The following is a 23463-nucleotide window of genomic DNA, read 5'->3' on the forward strand; positions in this document are numbered from 1 at the left end:
CAAATTGACACTGTTCTTTATTAAGATGGAACATTTGCAATCTTACTATTTCCTTCCATTCTCTTCTGCCCACTCTGTTTAGCATAGACTCACATTCTACTAATATTTAACAAACTAATCTATCAATGTAAAATTTGGTGCCAAAATGAAGAGATCCCTACATTACAATGTTTCATCTTAAAAGTCTGGCAAACACAGGCAGACAATCACTGTTCGAACAGTGGAATGTAAAGAATCGATGTATAGTGAAGGTACGAGACCAGAATGCCTGCTGTCTTGTTCTCTCTTAATATTTTAGTGAATGATTTGCCATATGCTTTATTTCATGTGTAGGGAATTCCAAATGAAAGTTGGAGAATAACAAAGGTAAATGAACGATATGAACTTTGTGACACATATCCTGCACTCTTGGTTGTGCCAGCAAATATTCCTGATGAAGAATTAAAGAGAGTGGCGTCCTTCAGGTCAAGGGGCCGTATCCCAGTAAGTGTGATGTTTTAAGGAAATCTCATCAATGCTTTTGTACTATACCTAAAGCTGAGCGTAATGAATTGGAGAATGAGTGCAGATAAAAACACTCATAATAGCAAATCCTTTCTGGCAATATTAGAAACTGAGTTACTTGGGATAATTAAAACTATAAAATTTTAGAACTGAAAAATTTAAACATTAAAATAATTGCCTAGTTTTTAACATGAAAACAACTTTTCGATGTGTATCATTCAGTATTTATGTTATATATTCTTTAGTTTCTTTTCCATGAAATCAAGAAAGAACAATTTACAAATTAATGATGAATAACTAGATCTTGAAAGATCAGCTTAAATAGTTTCACATACAAAATCTGTACATTCTGAAGATTTTGGAGTTTTAATGATATAGTAATAAAACTTTCAGAGTGGAGTTTACTTAGTCCTGGTATAATTTATTATTTTCTTCCTAGAGGTACCACTTCCCAAATCAGTGACTTTCATAAATACTATCTAATTATGAGTTAGACCAGGTTTTCACATACCAGAATTGGTTTAAAAAAAAAAAAAGTAATTCTTTTTCCCATAGATTGGAACAAAGTTTTCCTCCCACATTTCATGACCAGGTTTTGGATCTAGTTAAAAAACAGAGCTTTACAGAGGACTGTTTTTAAGGATTACGAACAGAGAAACATTTGAAGTGTGTATTGTCGTTTTCCCCCTCATAAAAGGTTTTATCATGGATTCATCCTGAAAGTCAAGCCACAGTCACTCGATGCAGCCAGCCCCTGGTGGGAGTGAGTGGGAAGCGAAGTAAAGAGGATGAAAAATACCTTCAAGCTATCATGGATTCCAACGCCCAATCTCACAAAATCTTTATATTTGATGCCCGACCAAGTGTTAATGCTGTTGCCAATAAGGTGAGGTTGTCTTTTCAGTTTCATTAATCAGCTGAATTTGGTACAGACCACTGTGCTGTACTAAGTCATCAGGTTCTGCGGTGGTAAAGATGAAGATTATAATCATGGCTCTTGCCTTGTCATCCATGTAACAGTTATTTAATCTGTTCAAGACTGAAATTTGTATGTATTATAAAAGAATCAGTTAATGCAGGTAAGCAAAAAGAAAAAAAGTATTTTCAGGGGCTGGGGATTTAGCTCATTGGCATAAGCGCCTGCCTTGCAAGCAGGCAGTTGTGAATTCGATCCCCGGTACCGATAAAAAGACAAAAAAAAAAAAAAAAAAGAAGTATTTTCAAACACTCCAGTATCTATAAGAAGAAACACCATTAAACCTTAGTTATTATACTTACATATCTGCATGCATACATATTTGAAACAAAATGCATTAATATTAATTTACTTTTTAAAAAAATTGACACCATGTATTGCTGAAACAATAAATATTCATCTATAATATCATTTTAAAGTGTAACTAACTACACCTGACTGTTGTTGGATCGATTTGGGGTTTTTTGTTTGTCTGTTGTTTTATTTTGTTATTAGGAATAATATGTGGATGACCTTGTTCAGCTTGTGAGAACATTATGAGTTTGAGGCATTATTCTCTATTAAACTTGTAAATATTTTCACTTAAGTCTCTCCTAAGTTAATACTTTCACTATAAACGTATAAAGATAAAATGAAGTAATGTGTGAATGAAGTCCTTAGGTCACAAACTAGCACATACAAATATTCTTCCATTAATTACTTGTTCCCTCCCCTAAGCTTTACTCCACAAATTAGAAATGAGATTTAGGATTATTTTCTAGCATGGAAAAAGGGAATATAAGACAGAAAATGGCAAGATAAAAATGTAAGAATTCTGTCTAATTTTTAAATATTATTCCTACCCATATATCATTGTGGAATGCCCTTTATTAATATACAAAAGTATACATACTTGGTTGAAATACATTTTAATTGTATCATAGGAATATTTTTATATTATAATGAATTACTGTATGATACAGTTGTCAAGAATTAAAGCTTTGGCAGCCACTAAGTCTTCCTTGAATGCCCCCCTCTTACTCCATTTTCTGCTTCTGCCAGAACTAAATACTCTTATTTATGTTATAAATTGCAATAATTTTCTTATACTTATCTATACTTTTGTTACAAAAGTGTGCACCATCAGAAGCTGTAGCTTAGCCTTATTTTTCCAGATACTGTATTTCGTATGTCTTTGAAGTCTCTCAATCTGTAGTCCTCCCCTTGTCCATCATGTAGTTTTCCTTTTATCTATGAGTTCTCACAGCTGGATTTTGCTGATTGTATCACAGTGTAGCTCATCTGTCCCCTAAAATGTCAGAGTAATCCAGAGCTATTAGGATGTAGATGCAGCCTCTCTGGCAAGACTGTAGGTGATACATCATGAGGCACGTGGGATGTTAGCTCCTGTTAATGCTCAGTGCCTCATGATTTCCTGGTGACTGCAACATGATGATGTTCTAATTTTATGATTTCCTGTTATTAGTTTTATTCTCTCTGTAAAGAGATATTTTTATCTATAATTTGAATACTACTCATTTAAGTTATATAAAAAAATGCTGGAGTAAATGTTTGATCCTTATATTTACCAATTTTCCCAATGATGAATTTACTTCCTGTCATCCTCTAGAGGTAACTAACTTTTTAAAATATCACTATGAGCTCGTGTATTTCAACTTTACATTGTCTAATCTTTTACAGTAGTATTTTTTTTTAAGTAAAAATGTAATCTCATCTTTGGTCATAGGGAGCATTGTTAGGTCACGATACTCATTTCTGTGTGCTGTGGTTTAGGTAAGTGTCCCTCAAAAGTCCATGTGTTTAAAACTTGGTCTGTGGCCCATGGCACTCTATAGGAAGGTGGTAAGCCCTTAAGATGAGGGCCTAGTGGGAGATTTTCAGGTAACTGGGGCTGTGCCTCTCGCTTTTCCTTTCTTTTAGTTTCTTTTTTTTTTTTTTTTTTTTTTGTCTTTTTCATTTTTATCGGTACCAGGGATCGAACTCACGACTGCCTGCTTGCAAGGCAGGCACTTATGCCGCTGAGCTAAATCCCCAGCCCCTTTTCTTTTAGTTTCTGACCATGACTTCAGTGGTTTTGTTTCCCTGTGTGTTTCTGCCATTATGCGGTGCCTTATCACAGATCTAAAAAGCAGTAGTGTTTACTGATTGTGGACTGAAATTTTCAAAACTGTGAGCTGAGCTGAAATAAAACTTTTCTCTTTTTAAGTTAATTATTTTAGGTATTTATTACTGTAACAAAAAGCTGATGAGCACAGATTTTGCTGTCTGATATGACAGACTATACCCAGATTAATAGGGGAAGCTTTTATATTTTTGTCCCAGAATGGAATAAGTATTTTTCCAAGAAGTTCTGGCTTGTATTAGTAGTAGGAAATAGTATCTCAAATCATAACATGGTGCTAAGAATGCTCATTTTCTGCTATTTGTATTTCTTGGTCTTTTTTTTTTTGTCTTTTTGTTTTTTGGTTTTTTTTTTTAAATGAGTAGATACTTTGTATTTTGTCTCTCTTATCAGAACCTGTAGCCATTACATATTCTCCCTTTCATTTAGACACATTCTTTTCTACCTGTTATTTCTACAAGTAGCTATATACAGCAAGTCCCCAGTTTACAACTGAGTTCAGTTTTGGGACAATGTTCATAGGTCAGATTCAATTGTATTCAACAAAGTGAGTCTTACACAGTGTGGCTGGGAAGTTCTCAATGCAAATGTTTGTAAAATAGGGTCTTACTGTGTAAATTCAGCACTGTGTCTGTTGGTTCCACATCCAAACTCAGCCAACTTACTGTAAATTAAAAGCAATTTTTTTAAAAAAATTTCATCTGTACTGAGTACAGACTTTTTTTTCTCATTCTCTAAACAATGCAGTATAACTTTACATAGCATTTATACAGTAGTAGATATTAGAAGTAATTCAGAGGTGATTTAAAGTGTTCAGTGAGCTGGTTTTATGTGAGTACTGTGCTATTTTATATAAGGAACTTGAGTATTCATGGACTTTGGTATCCATGGGGGTCTTGGAACCACTTCCCCAGAGGTGCTGAAGGAGGACTGTAGTTCCTGTTCATAATCACTATAGCCACTTTTTACATGTCCTTTTTAGACACACACACACACACACACACACACACACACACACTTTTAACTAAAGTTGTTGTGTTCTAGTAAATATTTCAGCAAGGGCACAAGAATAATATTCTCTGGGTACTAACAACTAATCTTTTGTCCATTATATGTGAAATTCAGTGTATTGAAGTGCTTTCCTGTTCCTGACACATATACCTTAAGGAGGAGAAACTTATGTGGCTCACAGTGTCAGAGGATTTGGTTCATTATTGACCTATAGGCAAAACACTCTCATGGTAAAATGGCATGGTGGAGCAAAACTGCTTAGCTCATGACAGCTAGAAAGCAAAGCAGAAAGGAAAACAGCCATCGAGAGGCACACACTCGCCAGTGACCCCTCTTCACCATTTAACAATACTTTCCTGTTATGAATGTCAGTGGATTAACCCACAGATGAGTAGGATGCCCACATGGTCTAATCACTTCTCTAGTATTGTAATCCAGTCGAGTTGGCCATTGAGCATAATCTTTCAGTTTTGCTGGATGTAAAATCCTCAGTTCATATTTAATTTCTTTGAACATCGTAAAAGACTGTCCTATGCTTGTAATTAAAATATACAGTGAATGTTTTTTAAAATTATTGAAAAAAGCACATTGCCATTAATCTCTCTCAGAATACTCTCTCATGCTTCGAACACACTTATCCCATCATTCTTCCCACTTTCTGAAGCAGTTCTGTAAGTTCTTTTTCATGGCTTTCACGACATATGGTCCAAAATATGATGAATATTGCTGTGGAGTGCACTCTGAAGGGAAGGCAGGCTTGTAAAACTGTTAGTGTTTTCATCCACCGGGTTCACCTAATCTGGCAGTGTGTAACTTCTAGCTCTTCCCTGAAGCCAAAATGGTCATAAAGGTAAACATTTCGGATCAGTTCAGGACATCAAAGTATCTATGACAGCGCAGCTAAAGACATGGAACAGAACTTCAGAACTGTTCCCGCAAGCAGCAAGAAGGATGGAATGGGTGTGCAGGAAGGGACAGGGAGTGTTTTGAGGGGCGTTAATAGCAATGCCCTTTACTGTAATAATTCTTAAAATTTTTAATCATCATATTTTCCAATCACACCTTATTATTTCATCTTCTTTTGTGTAAACTTTTTAAAAACCTGATGATAAGTACTTCTTACTGCTTCGTCACCAGATCTTTTTGCCTGACTGTCCAAAGAACTTACTCCAGTAGAGTTTTTTTTTGGCCAGAATATGTCTTCATCTTCAGTATTCTGGGTGTGTAGTCTCAAGTATTCTTTTTTCTTACGTGTTTGTAATCTTTAATTTACAAGAATTCACAAACTTAAAAAATTAGTAGCCAGGCACGGTGGCACACACCTCTAATTTCAGCACTCTGAGAGTGAGGCAAGAGCATTCTGACTTAGAACTTAACCTGGGCAGCTTAAGGACTTAGCAAACCCTGTCTCTCAAAAGTAAAAAATGCTAAAGGACTGAGGATGTAATGCAGTGCACAGGCCATGATTTCAATCTCCAGTACTTCGGGGGAAAATTATAATTAAGATTTGTTATTATTGGTTGATTTGTTTCTCCAGGTGTTCTGGTTATTTATATGTTGGCTGTTGGCTTGTCTTCATTTGTCTCTTTGTCTTTAATCTTTTTTCTTTCTAATGTCTTCAGTTATTTACTCCTTTATTCTATTTACTTATTTATTTTGTCTTTTTGAGATGGGGTCCCACTACATGTCCTTGAGCTGTTTTGTAGCCCAGGCTGATCCTGAACTTTCAATGATCCACCTGCCTCAGCCTCCCAAATTGGGGGATTACAGATGTGTGCCACCATGTCTGGCTATGTCTTCAGGTTTAACTTTTCTTTTCATCAGCTATTTCTTTTTTTTTTTTTTTTTTTAATTTAAAGTGAAAAAAAAAAAGCAAAACAGGAAACAAGTGTAGTAATAATACAGAATTTCAAAAAACTAAGAAATCACTAGCTGATAAATTACATAACTGGAATCTTAGAAATAGTTGTTCAAGTTACAAAATTAAAGCATAAAAAGTGGACATTAAAACAGTGAGACTGCAAACAGTTCTGCTCAACAATCCCAACAAAAACTTAGTAATATGCTCATCTGTCTTACACACTTAAACATACATGCAGTTACATCCTTTGGAGCACTTTTCCTCTTTACAATAGCAATTACACATTTTGGGTTTTATTACTCCTATAGTTCTTATTACTTTTTACACTAGAGACACAATGTGATATTTATACATATGACTCTCTTTATTTCACTTATGAGGATATCTCAAGTTGCCTCCATTTACCTATGAAGGCCTCAAGATCATCCTTTTTTTATAGCTGAGTAATATTCCATTGTATAAAAATACCCCATCTTTTACATCCATTCTATGGTTGATGGGCATTTTGGTTGTTTCTAAGATTTAGCTATTACAAATTGTGCTCCTATGACCATGGGTGCACATATATCACTGTGACATGATCTTTTCAGGTTTTCTGGGAAAATACCCAGGAGGGGAATAGCTGGGTTAAATAGAACTTCCAATCCTAGTCTTCTGAGAAATCTCCATAGTGATTTCCATAGTGGCTGCACCAGTCTACACTCCCACCACAAATGGAGAAGTGTTCCTTTTTCCCTGCATCCTCGCCAACATTTGTTATCATTTGAATTTTTTTTTTTTAACTTTTTATCAGTACCAGGGATCGAACTCACGACCGCCTGCTTGCAAGGCAGGTGCTTATGCTGCTGAGCTAAATCCCCAGCCCCATCATTTGATATCTTGATGGCAGCCATTCTTTCCGGAGTGAGATGAAATCACAATGCTGTTTTAATTTGTATTTCTCACCAGTGATGGTGAACATTTCTTCAAGTATTTATTTGTCATTTGTGTATCTTCATCTGATCTTAGATGCCCATTTTTGGAGAGGGTCTTTGAATTCGGGGGGCTTGATGTTTTTCAATTCTTTATATGTTCTGGATGTAAGTTCTTTGTCTGATGGGTTGCTGGCTAAAATTCTTTGCCATTTTGTGGGTTTTCTTTTCACTCTGTCGGTGATTTCTCTTGAAATGCAGAAACTTTTCAATAATATGAGATCCCAGTTGTTGATTCTTTGAAGTGTTTCCCATGCAGTTTGTGTTTTGTTCATGAACTCTCTGCCTATCCCCTACCTTTTATTCCACTAGATTTAGTGTTTGTTTTAATATTTAGATCTTTGACCCATTTAGACTTTAGTTTTATGCATGTCACCCGCTATTTCTTTGAAATGCTCTGTTTATATTTGAAGTAATTTTTGTTTTATTTATAATGTGACGTCCAGTTTGGTCACTTCATTTCTGAATTTTTCTACTTCTGACTTGTATTCATGTCTGGTATCATTTTAAAGATCTCTTTAGCTTGCCTGAAGATAGATAAAATAGACTTCATTTTATGAGGCACTCTCTGTAGGGATTTTATGACAGCTGCTCATTTTCTTTTATTTTTGAATAGCTTGTAAGGAATTTGACCTCAGTCCTATTCTCCTACTCATTTTAGGTAAAGTTAGTTTTCCTAAGCTTTTAGTTAGTTAGAAAACATAGAACAAGTTACATGTGCACAGAAGTTAAAAGTGCTTACTTCACGAGCGTGTTTGTTTTTATGTAGCATTTAAAAGTATGGAAGTTTACTTTCTAGTATTCCTGGCTCCTTTTTGTCTCATACCCTACACCCATAACTATACCTATTCCCCGCCTGAATCCATGCTTTTATCTGGACCGTCTCTTCAGTTGCCTCTCTTGTTTCCGTCATGCTGAGTTCTCATTGTGCTGTTAGCAGAAGAGATCCCCAGGTGGTCACACAGTCAAAGTCAGACTGCTTTGCCCCTTTGCTGCGACAGTGGGCCTTTTGTACCCTTCAGCTGTTGGAAAGGACAGATTCCCTTCATAGTTTTGGCTACACGTGTTTAAGACTGAGCTGTTCTTTCCTGATGCTCTAGAAGGAAGCCAAAACCAAGAGGACAAATAAAAAATCCGATGTTGATACCGGTCTATTCTGTGTCCATTGCTTTCTTCCACTTAGTACCATTCACTGATAATAGCCAGACCTGTTGGTGATATTCTCCACCTCCTTGTATTTTGGGGTTCAGTGGAGTAATTTTCATCAAGCTCAGTTTTTAGTTTGATTTTTGTGTTTTCTTGCCTACTTCATTTTAAATGAACTTCATGGAGATAGATTTCACTTACTATGAAATGCACTCTTTTAAGGTGTATACTCTTCTAATATGTTTATGAAGTTGAATAAGTCTCACTATTGCCTGAGTCCAGAGCATTTTCATTCTGTATTTTTGTGACAGGTTCGTATAGTCACAGCCATTACGATGTTTCTTAAACTCCCAACCTTTTAGGTGTCACGTGTGCTAAGCTCGTGTCTCTTAATACTGAGAATGGACTTGAGGATAAAGAGGTTAAGAGTAGGAAAGGGTTACTGAGAGAAAGCTTCTGAGAGACAGGAGGGGTTGTAAAAGTAGGTTGCTGTTAAGACTTTTTGTCCAAAGATATTTTATATAGCAAAATCACAGCTTGGGTAGCTGTGGGTCAAACTACAATCTACTTATAGGATTATGAGTATAGTTGCTTAGCTTATATTTATGTAACAGAGATGTGAGGATGTAGCAAGGGTTTGTATCAGTAACATCATTAACTTCAGCTTATCAATAGCTTTTTAATATAGAACAAAAGCATTCCTGGAAAGGGACAGAAATATGGGTCAGGGTGTTCTGGTCACCCACCTGTGCATCCAGTGGACTGCCTGGGCTCACTAGGCAAGGTGGTGCTAATTGCAGTATAATCAGATGTGGTTTGTCCCTAGAGAGAGGCTTGCAGGTGTGGTTAGGAAGTCTCCACCTTGAGACCTGGCTCTTTGAATTTATCTCTAGCCACAATTTTGATGTCTTATCTCCTCCACTGACTCCAAGGGACTGATCCTTCTCTGACTGCCTGTTAATTTCTAACTTACTATCCACAGTAAGTCTTTCCACCTTCAACCTGTCCTAATTCTTTCTTTTCAGAAGTAATCAGTGTTAGCAGATAAACTTTGAAACACTGTTATTTTATAATTATGGCAGTCCTGGGTCCAAACTGTTTCTTAGACTATTAGTATCAGAAACTTTAATTTTTAGCCTTTTAGTACTCCATTGTTGGTTAGGATTGGTAAAATGGTAAATTTTGTTTTCAGAGGTCTTGAGTTATGATCAGTTAATTTTTGTAAGTACAGAAACTGTTTCAGTATTTTCCTAATTTATTTCTACTAGGGCTCTGACAAGTATGAGTTCTATAGACAAGTCAGGTGCTAGGATAATGTTTATAGGTACGCATAAAGTATGAAGTCCAGAAAAATTAGATAGTGTTTTCTAGCTATAGCTTAACTTTAAAAAAAAACACCAAATCACATTCTGTTCTGTAGATAATAGATTTAAGTCTTTGAGAATAGAGATGTTGATAGTGCTGTGTGCTTTTATACTTGTTCTGTTTATTTAGAAGGAATGAGATGGGGGGGTCTTAATGGTGAATGTTTGTAATCTTAGGTCCTGAAGGGAGGACAGTGCTGTGGCAGGATCGCTAGTTTAAGGCTAGCCTGTCAAAATAAAAATATAAAAGGGCTACAGATGTAGGAAGTAGTTGAGTACTTTACTAGCGTGAGCAAGGGCTAGGAATAAGAAAGCTAAAAGCAACATAAACATGTGTAAGTGTGTATGCATACATACTCAAAACAAAAACAGAATTATGTGGTTTAAACAGAAGTGAGTCATTAGGATTGCAAAAAGTTTATTTAAGATTGCAATGAAGTGAAGAAGCAGAAGTGGACCTGATGATGGACTGTACCTACAACTTACAGTCTTGTGATGTTAGTATGAAGAGGCATCTTCCATAAAGAACTGTTTGGGTAGTATTTGAAATATAGGCAGGGGAAATTTAGTGCTTTAAAATGTGTAACTACTTAATACATGATAACCATTTATTTGTAACAGCCAGTGTATATTCTTTTTTCTATAAACAACATCACGAGGTAGATGGAGGTTGTGGAGTTGCCTGAGCCATCTGCAGCTACACATGCAGTTTTTCTAGTGGCTGGCTATAAGCATGTTTGACACTTTCACGTATTTCATGGGTGTCTGCAGATAATGGATTTGTGTTCATTTATGATTTCCTGTGATGTGTGCCTTTCTCCAGGCAAAAGGTGGAGGTTATGAAAGTGAAGATGCTTATCAAAATGCAGAGCTAGTTTTTCTGGATATCCACAATATTCATGTTATGAGAGAGTCATTACGGAAACTTAAGGAGATTGTGTACCCAAATATTGAGGAAACTCATTGGCTGTCTAACTTAGAATCTACACACTGGCTAGAGCATATTAAGGTGAGTATATTTCTCTGTATTTTTAGACAAAAGCTTTCTTTCTTTATTTCTTTGTATTGACTCTTATAATTGAAATCAGAATGAAGTCACCTTCTAAAAAGTGAAAAATTGGTTAACTATTTTGATAATTGGAGCTATTGAATTTTGATGTTTGAATTAGTTTTGTATATTGTGCATTTGGTTCTGTTACATTTCTTTCTTCTCTATCTTGAGTTGTTCTCCTCCTTCAGATTCCGTTTTACATTGTCTTCTTCCATAAAGTCTTCATAGACTGAACCTATTTCTATTTTCTCTGATCTCTTTACTTTCCTTTTTCTTTCCATTTAATCATATCTTTCTTCATTCATTTGCTTTTAAATGTGTCAAACGCCATATACTGCTAACTCATGAAGACCTGCACTGGATAAATCATGTTTTTTTGGTCACCTTAGAAGGCAGGGCAACTCTTACCTGTGTAAATACTTATTATATGCTTTGGAAAGCTACCTTTCCACTTAGAGAAATGATGTGGAGTGTTTGCAGGATACCATGTTAAATTTAGTCACTTGGAGAACACCAAGAAAACATTAATTTACACAACATACTGATTTAATGCTTGAAGCACCAAACTTAGTTGATATAGTTGATATGTTTTCAGAAATGCTCTACATTTAGTAAATTACCAAAATATAAATTAACCATATACATATTACTGTTAGGAAATAATAGAGAACGTGGTTGTTCATGTTAAAAAAGGGACAGACTTGTACTTCCATTAAGAGCTCAAAAATTAAGAAATTTGAAAAGCAAAACAAGTAATAGAAGTACAGTTACAGACTATTTTATTGTTCTTCTTCACGAAGCTTTATAGCTTGAATATAGACAGCTATAAACATGCCTCATGTGGCCCTCCTGTTATAGTGTGACAGTGTATGACTTGAAACATAAGTTGGTTTGTTTGCTTCTAGAGAATCCCTGGTCATTTCACTAGCAAGTACATTCTCTCTGAAAGGCTGACTATAACAGAAACAAGTTTCCCTAGGGTGTAAGACGTACTCCTGCTGGACTATTTTCTCCTCTGCCAGTTGTTACACCTCCAAGGCTTACCTGTCCATTTTCTTTAAATCTCTGCTCAACTATCTTGTTTCTGAGAGAAGCCTTTCCCAGCTGTTACTCAGTGCAAACTGACAGTTGTATCAGCATTAATTGACATCCATTTGATAAATGCTGCGTATTTCCTTTTTCTGGGGTTGGCTGGCCTCTCCCAAAGACAGTATAAGCTGGTACTTTGTTCCTTTAGTGCTTTATTTCCAGCACAGTAAGTGGTACCTGCCACATAGTAAATGGCTCCATAAATGTTTTAGAATGAAGATTGTTACTCTGGATAATTTCCTGGTCAGTTTTAAACTAAGCCTTTGGATTAGTGATTCTTAAGTCTGTATATGCATTCTACTAAGAGGTAAGATCTTTAAATAGTGACAGATCATTGGAGAATGGGAACCAGGTACTTTTTACTTTTAAAAAATGCTCACAAATGATTGATGCATAGTCAAGTTTGAGATTGCTTGAATGCACCCTGTTTCTAGAATATGCCTATGTTTACAATCAGATGAGACTGTACTTCCATTCTCATTGTTAAGAATGATAACAGTACAGTTATTGCAAAGAACAGGGATATTTTTGTTTTGTTGTTAGTCAAGACTTTTCAGAAAAGGTAAATTATTTTGCAAAGGATTTCGGCATATAAAAGTAAAGGCCAAAATTATAATAATTGCTTAGAATATTTTAAGAGATCCAGTATTACTGCTTTCACATGATGACTGTTAAAAATTGTTTTAAATAAGCCTTAAAAATAAGGTTTCAGTTGGTATAGCCATTTTTATTTAAACAGATGATGTTAGAATATTTGATAACTTTATAAATCTTTAGAACTTAATTCTTGTAAGAAAAATCTTTCATTTTTGACTTTAGTACGAGATACCCTTCATTAAGGTATTGTACTTCATTGTGCAAATTAACAGGAGTCTTTTAAGTTTATGAGATTTTTCTAGTTATCAATGCAGAATTTATGTTTTATACAACTTACAAAAATTTTTTCTTCTGTGTTCAGAGTCATCCCTAATAAAACCATTACTAGTAAAGTTGGGTTTTTTTGTAGCATTGGGAATTGAATCTGGGAAGAAGTATTTGTTTTAAAACTTAATGTGGAAAAATCTGTTTTCCAGCTTATTCTTGCAGGGGCTCTTAGGATTGCTGACAAGGTAGAGTCAGGGAAGACTTCTGTGGTAGTGCATTGCAGTGATGGTTGGGATCGCACAGCTCAGCTAACTTCCCTTGCTATGCTCATGTTAGATGGATACTATCGAACCATCCGAGGATTTGAAGTCCTTGTGGAAAAAGAGTGGCTAAGCTTTGGACATCGATTCCAACTAGTAAGTAGCAATACCTTAATCGTTTATCTAGAAGGGTAATCTTGTGAGAATTTTTCTGTTTCTTTTGCGAAGTATTAGGATGACATAATGTGACTACTTGAACTAGCTTGTGTTAGTGATTTTTCAGTCTGTATATGCATTTGAATAATAGACAAGACTTAAAGTAGTGAATTAGGACAATTGGAGAATGGGGCCCAGGAACGTTTTTTAATGCTTACAAATGAGTCACGCATAATCAATTTTGAGACTGTTTCATAGTACCCTATAGGTTAGTGATTCTTACTTACAAGGGGCATCGACCCCCTTAGTCTTTTCTTCATCTCTGCCTGGAAACAGCAGTTTTGTTGTTCAGTGCTGCCCACAAGTGTTTCTTCCAAAAGTAAGATTAGTTTGAAGGTTGTGCAGTTACAGAGCCCTTCTGGCTCTTCTGCAGGTGTATAAAGAAGCAAAAGCTTAAATATTCTTCTTAAAATCACTATAGATGGTATTGCTCACATAGCAGCAGTGTCTGTAAAAAACCATGCTGAAAATAACAATGGAGAATAAAATGAAAGTTTGAGTTGTACAGCTTCTCTGTTATGCTTATAGTACTAAAACTATGTATGGAAACTATGCATAGTTATATGGAAATGTTTTGAGCCAACTCTACTGTTTAGAAATTACTTTTATTATCCCATTTCAGAATTGGAATCTGAGAACGTATGCTTTTGTAATTACTTTGACTAGTCTATCCACAAATCCAAATTATGACATAACAAAAAGGCAGAAGTTTGCCTGTCAAATGATTGTTCAGTCTCATTAGTGTCCCCAGAAATAGGCAACAGCTTCTTCTATGAGGCTCACTAGTTTCATTCAGGAAGATTACGTTACAAATGTCTTCCTGATAGTGAAATGAAATTTCCTTCCCATTGTCTGTGTTCCCTTTTCTTTGTTTTTATTTTTTGAGACAGGGCCTGGATATGAAGTTTAGGCTGGCCCTGATCTCACTATGTAGCCCAGGCTGGCTTTGAACTCCCGGTGATGCTCCTCCCTCAGCCTCCTGAGTGCTGAGATTATCTTATGTAATACCACACTCAGCTCCATTCCCTTTTGGAGACATGAAGAACTAATTGTTCCTTATCCCTTCAAATATTCGAAGGAAGCTGTTAGCCCACATTGTCCACAATCTCTTGTTTTCAGGTTGAACATCCTTTTTGCTCAGACTCTTTTGCATCCCAGTTGGCTTTTGCTCATATACATGTGGTACTGAGGAGTAATCACAAGATTTTGTTTTATTGTTTTGTTTTTTGTCTTTTTGAGACAGCATTTTGCTCTACAGTTCAGACTTGCGTTGAAGCTACTTTGTATCCAGGCTGGCCTCAAACATGGTGATGCCCCTGCCTCAGCCTTCCAAGTGCTGGGATTACAGGCGTGTACCACCATGCCTGATTTAATCATAGTTCTTAAAACAGATGATCAGGATGGTGATATGACTTGGCTTTGCTTTCTTGTTACCTCATACTTGAGTTTGAAATTAAATATTCAAGTGGTTTTTAGCTATGCTCCAGCTAAACACTATTGGAAACCAGAAAACTCGAGAACAGTAATTTTCTGACTTTTAGTCTTCTCATATGTTGTCTGTGTATGTTACAGTAACAAAATAGAGTGAGAGAGTAGTAGGTGAGTGAATAATGGATGGGAATGACAGTGACAGTGGTAAGAGCAGAGGGAGAGGTGGATTTAGAGAACCATGTAGAGGATCCAGACTGTCAGAGGACTAGAGAACTTTGAGAACATCATTTCTAAGCAGCAATTTTCATAGATTAGTTCAGAGACTTTCTGAAAGGTGTGTGCCTTAAATGCTGCTCTAACATTAACTCTTAGTGCCCCACAGCAGGGAATGCTAACATTTTTTATATTATAAAAGAATATTTAGTCTGTTGTTTTGAACTTGAATATACTATAATTGACAGCTTTATTATGTACTTAGCTGGCTCACACTTTGCAGCTCTCTGTACAGTATACTGAAAAGGTCATTTAAAACAACTCTTCAAATAATGGTAGGTTCAAACTCATGAACACTTAGGGCTGTTAGAAGTTGGTATGGATTTTTAAACTTTAGTTCTGTTTCTAGTTTCACTACAACAGCAGTGTTTTAGGGGCCGAGGTATTTAGCTCAACAGCGTGGCACCTGCCTAGCAAGTGCAAGATACTGAATTTGATCCTTCCCCACAAACAAACAAAGCAGCATTCTGACAATTAAAGAACACCCAGTCAAAACAACATGCTTACATGGTTAATGAAGGGGTCATAATTCTCAAGTTTGGGTTTCACAATTCTTTTATGCTGTTAGCAGTTATTGATGACCCAAAATAACTTTGTGGATTATACATTACTTGCTGTATCATAATAGTTCAACTCTAAAATTTCAAAATATTTGAAAACAAATGATTATTATGTTAACATTTACATCTGCTTCTCAGGTATCTTGTAATGTGTTCTTATGAAGTATGTAAGGAAAATCTTTCTGGATAAAGATGGGGAAGCTTTTTTGATTAGCTTTTCCAGGAAATCATGATTATTATTACTTTACTATACCAGAACAGGTGGTTGTTTATTAGATGTTAGGTATAACGTGGCATCCAAAACCAAGATTTTTTTGTTCTTGCCCATTAGATTCTATTGATGTTTTTATGTTGGGAAATATATTGGACATACATGATTTTGTAACATTATTGGTTATCTGAAAAACACTGAGTTATACAGGTAGCCCAAACATTAATGCACTGCATGGTACAATATCATAAAATCACATCCATTAATACCATCACTGATTTTATCAGAAGCATTTAAGATCACTGTTGTGGGTAAGAGTTTTTTAACAACCTTATTTTCACTCAAAGTCTGGTACAGTTCAGACTGGTCTTGAACTGGTGTAGCCCAGGGTGACCTCAAACATGCAGCGATCCTCCTATCTCAGCCTCCCGAGTGCAAGGAATACAGGTGTGCACCAGCATGCCTGGCTTCAAAAGCTCATATTCTACAATTAGTGATATAATTTTGCTTATTTTTTTAAAAAGTGTCTGCCAGGTATTCAAGTCTTATTAACCATAGTCGATACATAAATTATTTGAAAAAATGATGTTCCACAACTGTGGCATTTCTTCCTGTCCTGTGTCAGTACGCACCAGAGCATATTATGCGTTTTCTTTGGGTGTTGAGGTCTGACAAGGTAAGAGTACAATTATTACCACTGTAGTTAGGTGCCAGTTTTGCTTGATTCCTGCTAAGGGAACACAAATTTTATCTTGTGCTGCTTTTACTAAATGGCAAGACATTGGAAAAGGCAAATAAAGATTTTGTAGTATTAGAAAAATAACTTGGATCTGAAAGCCCCCATAAGTCTGTGGAGTATACTTTTAGAGGGAATCTATGCTTTGGGATAGGTGACTGCAAGTCTGGAAGGTGACTGTTAAGTTCTTAGGAAATGAGACCACTGCAAGTCTCCAATTCAAACATCTGGGCTCTGGAGTGTGCTCCTTGTTCTACTACTCTTTTTAGGATCTGATTGCATTTATTAAACAGTGTGGTAATTCCTACAAGTATCTCATTTCAGAAAAACGTAGCAGTTGTACATGAAAATCTCAATAGGTTTTCTGCTTGGTAGAATTATTGTGATTTCTGCTTCTTTTGTAATATAATGCTCTTTAAAAAGTTTTTTGAAAATTAAAAAAAAAACACACTATATTCGACTGCTTTTTTAGAAAAAATACATTAAAAACTGAAAAATCCTAAATATGTTTCACTCTGCTTCAGAGAGTTGGCCATGGAGATAAGAACCACGCAGATCCAGACAGATCACCTGTTTTCCTTCAGTTTATTGATTGTGTCTGGCAAATGACAAGACAGGTAACTTATCTTACATATGTCCTTCAAGCTCAGAATTGGGAGATTTGGTCAATGATTATCCTATAGTTCATGTAAAATGAAACTTTTCTATGGAAATTCTGTTCAAGAAATAGACCAATCGGTTATCATCACTATTAAGTTAAAGGTTATTTGGTGGTGATGGAGTAACATTAAACATTTACAGTTTGATCCATCAGCATTTCCATCAGTGACACTGATATTCTGAGAGGCTTCCTTGTTTTGAACAAGGTGTTAAACTGAAGCCAACAAGTATGTTGCTGGGGGGGGAGGTAAAGAAATAGGTTACATAGCTCAAGCCAAATAAAATCATTTTCCAAATAATTTTAGCCATTTTAAGGGAAAATGTATTTGGGTAGATAGTACCAAGGTAAATAACAGATTCAGCTGTTTTAGGCATTGAGAGAATTGTGGTTTTTAATCATATCCTAAAAGCTTTGTAATATTTATTCGAAATATTAATATAAATGAATTTCATCTCTTGAAAATATAGTAGAGGAAACAAACAAACAAAAAAAAAACACCTGGCTAAGGGGTCAGTGTTTTAAAAATAAAGTGGCTAATTAAGCCTGTTAACTATAAAATTAGTTTCTTTGGTGGAATTTAAGATACTCTATAGTGGCCTTTTAGACATCTGGCTGTTTATCTGTATTTTCTTTCTGGACATACATAAAGCCTGGACATACCTTGTCATATTAACAATGTGAGCAAACAACAAAAAACACGAATATCAACACAGACTTACACAGCCATTTGTCAAAATAGGGCTGGTGTATTTAATCGTATTCTGTCTGGCATACTACCACTCATCCCCATCTCCTCACCGAGGAAGCAACTGTTGAAAGGCCCGCATGTGTTTAACCAAGGAAAGCAGACAAAATACCGGTTTAGAATTTTAAAAGCAACACTAGAAATTATTGCTGTATTCAGTTTTCCTGAGGCAATGCCCACTGATAAACTGTTTTGCCATATAACAGCAGTAGGTTTGCCAATAAGATGAACAAATTACAGCTTAGTCCTTCAGACTTAATGCATCAGAATGTACTTATATTGGGCTACTAAATAAGACTGTTAAGTGTGTGACAACATAGTCGATGGGATTTATTAAGGGATAAAATGTGACTTTTTTATAGTCAGCTGGCTTTTGGTTTCTGGCATACACTTGATCATTTGCTTCAGCTTCAGAGCCACAAAAATTACTCAAGGCCCACTAACTGCCTTTCACTGTTTTGTAGAAACCTACCAGGTTACCAGCTTATTTTCATCCCTATTCCTGTTGCCAGCAGTTTGTGCCATTTTCCTCTAGGTACACTTTCTTTTGGTATCAGAAATTGAACTCAGGGCCGTGAGCTTGCCAGGCAGGGGCTGTGCCACTGAGCTATATCCCCAGCCTTGGACTGTTGTAAACAGTAAAATCTGAAAACAGTTCTTTCTCCAATTAGCAATCCAGAATTTATGGAGTTCTTTTGGACTACCCTGTAAGTGGTATAGTGTCACACAGAAAGAAGCCTTGGCATAACCTGAAATGTGGATAGGGTGGATTAAACCATTAATTTTATCTTTTAAGGATCTTTTGATTAGTCCTCCAAAATTGCATTGTGTAAAATTTGCCTGCTACCCTTTGCCCTACTTAAGAGAGGGAATGAATTTTCTCTGCATTAGAAAGATGCTGCCAAAATAGGGTATTGTAAGAAACTCTGATTGGACAGGATAGTCTTGGAAAGATAGTAGGTTGACTTACAAATTATCTGCACATTACTTTCATGTATTATATTTTGTGAATACACAGTTGATTCCTAAAAGCAAACCTATGTTTATGCTGTTGAAAGTTTAACAAAAAACCTTACTATAGACAGGTGAAGACTGGACTTACAAAACTTACTTGGTAGCAAGTTTAGGCTTTAACAGATATAAAGAACACAGAACCAAAATGGGCAGAACATTCAGACTCTTACTGCACAAGAAAATAAAGTTCTGGAAGAAGTAACGTCAGAAAAGTGATAATTTTTTTAACTAAGTAGATAATGACCCCCAGAGCTGAAGATTTGTAGTTCTGAATGCTAGACTTAATTTTAAATACAATTATGGAAGATCAACTCATGAAAAGAATGAATATACGTGGAAAATTGTCTCAATTTTATGCATTTGTGATGTTCAATTTCCAGTTTCCTACTGCATTTGAATTCAATGAGTACTTCCTCATTACCATTTTGGACCATCTATACAGCTGTTTATTTGGAACATTCCTCTGTAATAGTGAACAGCAGAGAGGAAAAGAGGTAAGAGCACGTCTGAGCCCTGTCACCTTTGCATTATCCTTACCCTGTGCTTTTCCCTCAAAAATGCACTCTGATTTCAACTAAACTTACTCTTTTGGATATTATTTTTAGTTATATTTTGTCTTATGGGCTGTACTTTGATTACTTCTGTCACGTAGCTGGACCTGATATTCTGAAATATCTGTCATAAGGCAGAAGGTGCCAGGTAACTGTCAGCTAAGTTCACAAGTGGGATGTTTGCTGAAGGGAAATGAAATATGTGGGACCTCAGGATTTACAGTATTCCCTGAAGAACAGAAACTCTTCAAAATTAGGTACAGAAAAAATATTTTTGGAGAACACCCTTTTGAATGTGTGGGGAGCTCAAATCTCAAAGTATATTCTGCACACAAGACAATAAATCATGTTTTCTAAATTGTAAAATAGCAGTGTAAAAGATTCAGATACCAGATACATACAAAAAGTGGTTCATTGCCTCTTCCTAGAGATATCACTGTTAAAGAGGTTGACATTAAAACCTGCTTACAGGGATGGTATCTGTAGTTTTCATCTTGAAAGTACATCTCTATGATATATGAACAATTATTCATTTTTACTGTGCCACATTCTATATCAGGTTTCACTTTTAAAACAATTGTCAACGACCAAAACCTAAAGAAAAAGGTTTATTTTGTCTCATAAGTTTCAAAAGGCTCAAACCCATGGTCTGCTGGTTCCAAAGCAGAAATAGTGTGGCGCAGTTAAGCTGCTCAACCAATAGCAGCAAGGAAGCAATAAAAGCAAGAGCCAGAATGCGAGGTAAACCTTGTAAGCTCAAGGGTCCACGAGCCAGTGACCTTCTGAAAGCCATACCTCTGAACACATGACATTTGGGGGATATTTTAGATTTGTACCATAACAGTAAAACGTAGTTTACTTTTGCTTCCTTAGTGATACTACTATAAAGATTAAATGAAGACATACAGAATGCCAGTTTTTCATAGAGTATTAAGTATTCTGAATGCCCTATTATAAGTGTCTGCCATTTAGTGAAAGTGTTTCCATGTGTAGAAGTCAGTAATTTATGGAGTGTCAGGTAATATCAGTTAAGCGTAGTTTGTGAACCTTAGAATGCACTGTATCTTGACTTGAGCAAACTTAATTTGCATACCACAGATCAAGTCTTTTTGTGCATTTAATGGCCTTTAGTTTTCTAGAGTTGTATAAACATTACCATTTAATTTCCAAACATTTTGGTCACTGCAGTTAAGTCCCATACCTGCTAATAGTCAAATCGCATTCCTTATAGCATCTGGTAAATACTAACTTAACTTGCTATACCTCTGCAGGTTTGCCTCTTATTTAAATAGAGCAGTTTTACTATGTGATCGTCATGTCTGGCGTTCACTTATACTTTCTCCAGGGTTCATCTGTGTTGAAGCAGAGATCATTTTTATTGCTGAGTAATGTTTCACTGTGAATATTTTATCTGTATACACTCATTTGATGGGCTCATGTTTTGGCTGTTATGAATACTGTTTTCACCTTTTTAGCTTTATTAGGAACAGAATTGCTGGGTCACATGGTAACTCTTCATGTTTAAGTCTTTGAGGACTTGTACTTTTCCAGTATCCTTTGGTTTTCAGTGTAAAATGTCCCAAGTCTATGCCTTCTTTTGTGGTCATTTGAAAATGACCACAAAATACCTTTTTCCAAATTTCATCTAAAGTATAGCTTATGTAGAATATCTGTATTTTTTCCCCTCTTACAGAATCTTCCTAAAAGGACTGTGTCATTGTGGTCTTACATAAATAGCCAGCTGGAAGACTTCACTAATCCTCTCTATGGGAGCTATTCCAATCATGTCCTTTATCCAGTAGCCAGCATGCGCCACCTAGAGCTTTGGGTGGGATATTATATAAGGTGGAATCCACGCATGAAACCACAGGTACAATATATGATGGGAATTTTAATTTTTTGCTATTAGATCTGTATCCTTTATGGCAACTGGAAAAACTGTCATTAGAACTTCTCACTCTAAACTATTAATAGTTTTAATTGTGTACTAGAAAAAAGCACCACATTGGGATAATTCCTGTACACGGTCTTTATTCTGTCTTTGTAGACTGGAAAAAAATCACTTGTTCTGTGCTTTTCCTTCTTCCTAAAGTTAACTTCTGACAGCCTTGTTTGAATATCAAGTTTTAGGAAAGTTAAAGGTCCAATTAAATTCTGATACACAGTAACTATTATCAAATATTTACTGCTTAAAACTATTAGGCTAAAAATCTTCAAATAAATGATAGAGAATCTTTTGAGTATTGGCTTTTAATTATTTGTTACACTTGTAAAAGTATCAGTTCTAGGAGTACCTCCAGAGTATATATTCTCTGAAAAGTACTTGGGAACACCGGAAAAGCCAGGATAAGAGCAGTGGTGACAATAGCTGAACTTAATTTCTACCAGTGAGTTAAAAAGATGGGATTCATTCAAGAAGAGACAAGTAATGATGTAACCAAGGGTTGGGCTGGGATTGCCAATTGAGCAATTTCATGTTTTGCTCTTGTAGGAACCTATTCACAGCAGATATAAAGAACTTCTTGCTAAACGAGCAGAGCTTCAGAAAAAAGTAGAAGAACTACAGAGAGAAATCTCCAACCGCTCGACCTCATCGTCAGAGAGAGCCAGCTCTCCTGCACAGTGTGTCACTCCTGTCCAAACTGTTGTATGAATGGACTGTTAGATTAGAGGCATCATTGCTACGAACTCTTCATTACTGTGGCAGCTTTATGAGTAGAAATTCTTCCATATTTCAACTCATCTATGAGAGAAAAAGTTCAGATGCTTTATTTTGTCTAAGATGAGTCTATAACTACAGCAGTGTGGGTGGCTCCCTTTGTAATTACAGTTATGACACTAACCTTATGTCACCCAAAATATATTAAAATACTTCAATTCTGTATCTACAGTGGAAACAAGTTTCTAATTTAAAGGGAAAAACTTCAGGATCTTTTAAAAGCAAAATACCGACTACTTTAGAAATATACTTCTGGGTAGCAGAAAGATCACTGCAGAGAATAGTTTTCAAACCAAATCAACATTGAAATTTTATGGAATCACATATATTGCCTTGACATGACAGTTTAAAATCATACTTTTTTTTCTTTGTTGTAATTGACTTTGATCCACTTTAAATTTCATGCTTAATAAGTACAAGGCAAATTTGAAAATGATACAGTATAGCTGAAAGCTGTTGCTGGCACTGTTTATATGCTTTATTAGAGTGTTTTTAGATAGCTATTCCAAAAGCCTTACAGAATGGTTTTGGGGATGATGAAGGGGACAAAACAGCAGCTATTGTGAGTTGAAGGAACTCCATATGCTTCACCTAATTGTCCAATTTCAAGAACATTTTAAAAACTGAACTTTACTTAAATAATGCTAATTGGCAAGTTCTAAGGCAATATAGACTTTTTTTCCTTAAGTCTGTATAAATAGCTTATGGTGAGAAGTACTGTACTCAAAATTTACATGAATTAGTTTACTACTAGTTTCCTTTGCGCAAATTCTGTAATTCCATCAAATGATTTGAGTCTACCAAAGAATATACTGCATGTAAAGATGAATACAATCTCAATGCCAGTAAAAGAAATCTTGCTTCACTGTTCGCCTGAGTTTGGTGCTGGTATAAATATTTGACTTCTTGATGTCTACTTTATATAAGAGCCATATGTAATGTACTGTAACAAACAAGCTTCTTTCCCTTGGTCTTTTAATTAAAAGAAATTTCAACTAATTTAAAACTTTGTCCTTGTCCAGAACTATTTGTTTATTTTGAGACGGTCTTGCTATGAAGTTCAGGCTGACATTGAATTTTCTACCATCTTCCTGCCTCCAACTCTTAAGCACTGGGATTACAGCCAT

The 23463-nt window shown here is 35.7% G+C and overlaps 1 protein-coding gene across 9 annotated transcripts in view; it reads left to right on the top strand.

Moving 5' to 3' along the window:
• Mtmr2 (myotubularin related protein 2) overlaps positions 1–23342 on the top strand; it is an 81350-nt gene extending 58008 nt beyond the window's left edge. For all 9 annotated transcript variants that reach the window (XM_003472706.4, XM_063256204.1, XM_013155563.2 and 6 more), the window contains 8 exons: positions 334–483; positions 1202–1390; positions 10779–10964; positions 13169–13375; positions 17171–17263; positions 19447–19560; positions 21311–21487; positions 22109–23342. In XM_003472706.4, the coding sequence (XP_003472754.1) occupies positions 334–483; positions 1202–1390; positions 10779–10964; positions 13169–13375; positions 17171–17263; positions 19447–19560; positions 21311–21487; positions 22109–22270 (1278 nt within the window). In that variant the 3' untranslated portion in view covers positions 22271–23342. The remainder of the gene's footprint in view (positions 1–333; positions 484–1201; positions 1391–10778; positions 10965–13168; positions 13376–17170; positions 17264–19446; positions 19561–21310; positions 21488–22108) is intronic.
• Positions 23343–23463: the final 121 nt, after the last annotated feature.

This window comes from Cavia porcellus, unplaced genomic scaffold (genome assembly GCF_034190915.1).
Source record: "Cavia porcellus strain 051 isolate PalLab524CR breed Dunkin Hartley unplaced genomic scaffold, mCavPor4.1 scaffold_9, whole genome shotgun sequence".
Lineage (NCBI taxonomy): Eukaryota > Metazoa > Chordata > Mammalia > Rodentia > Caviidae > Cavia > Cavia porcellus.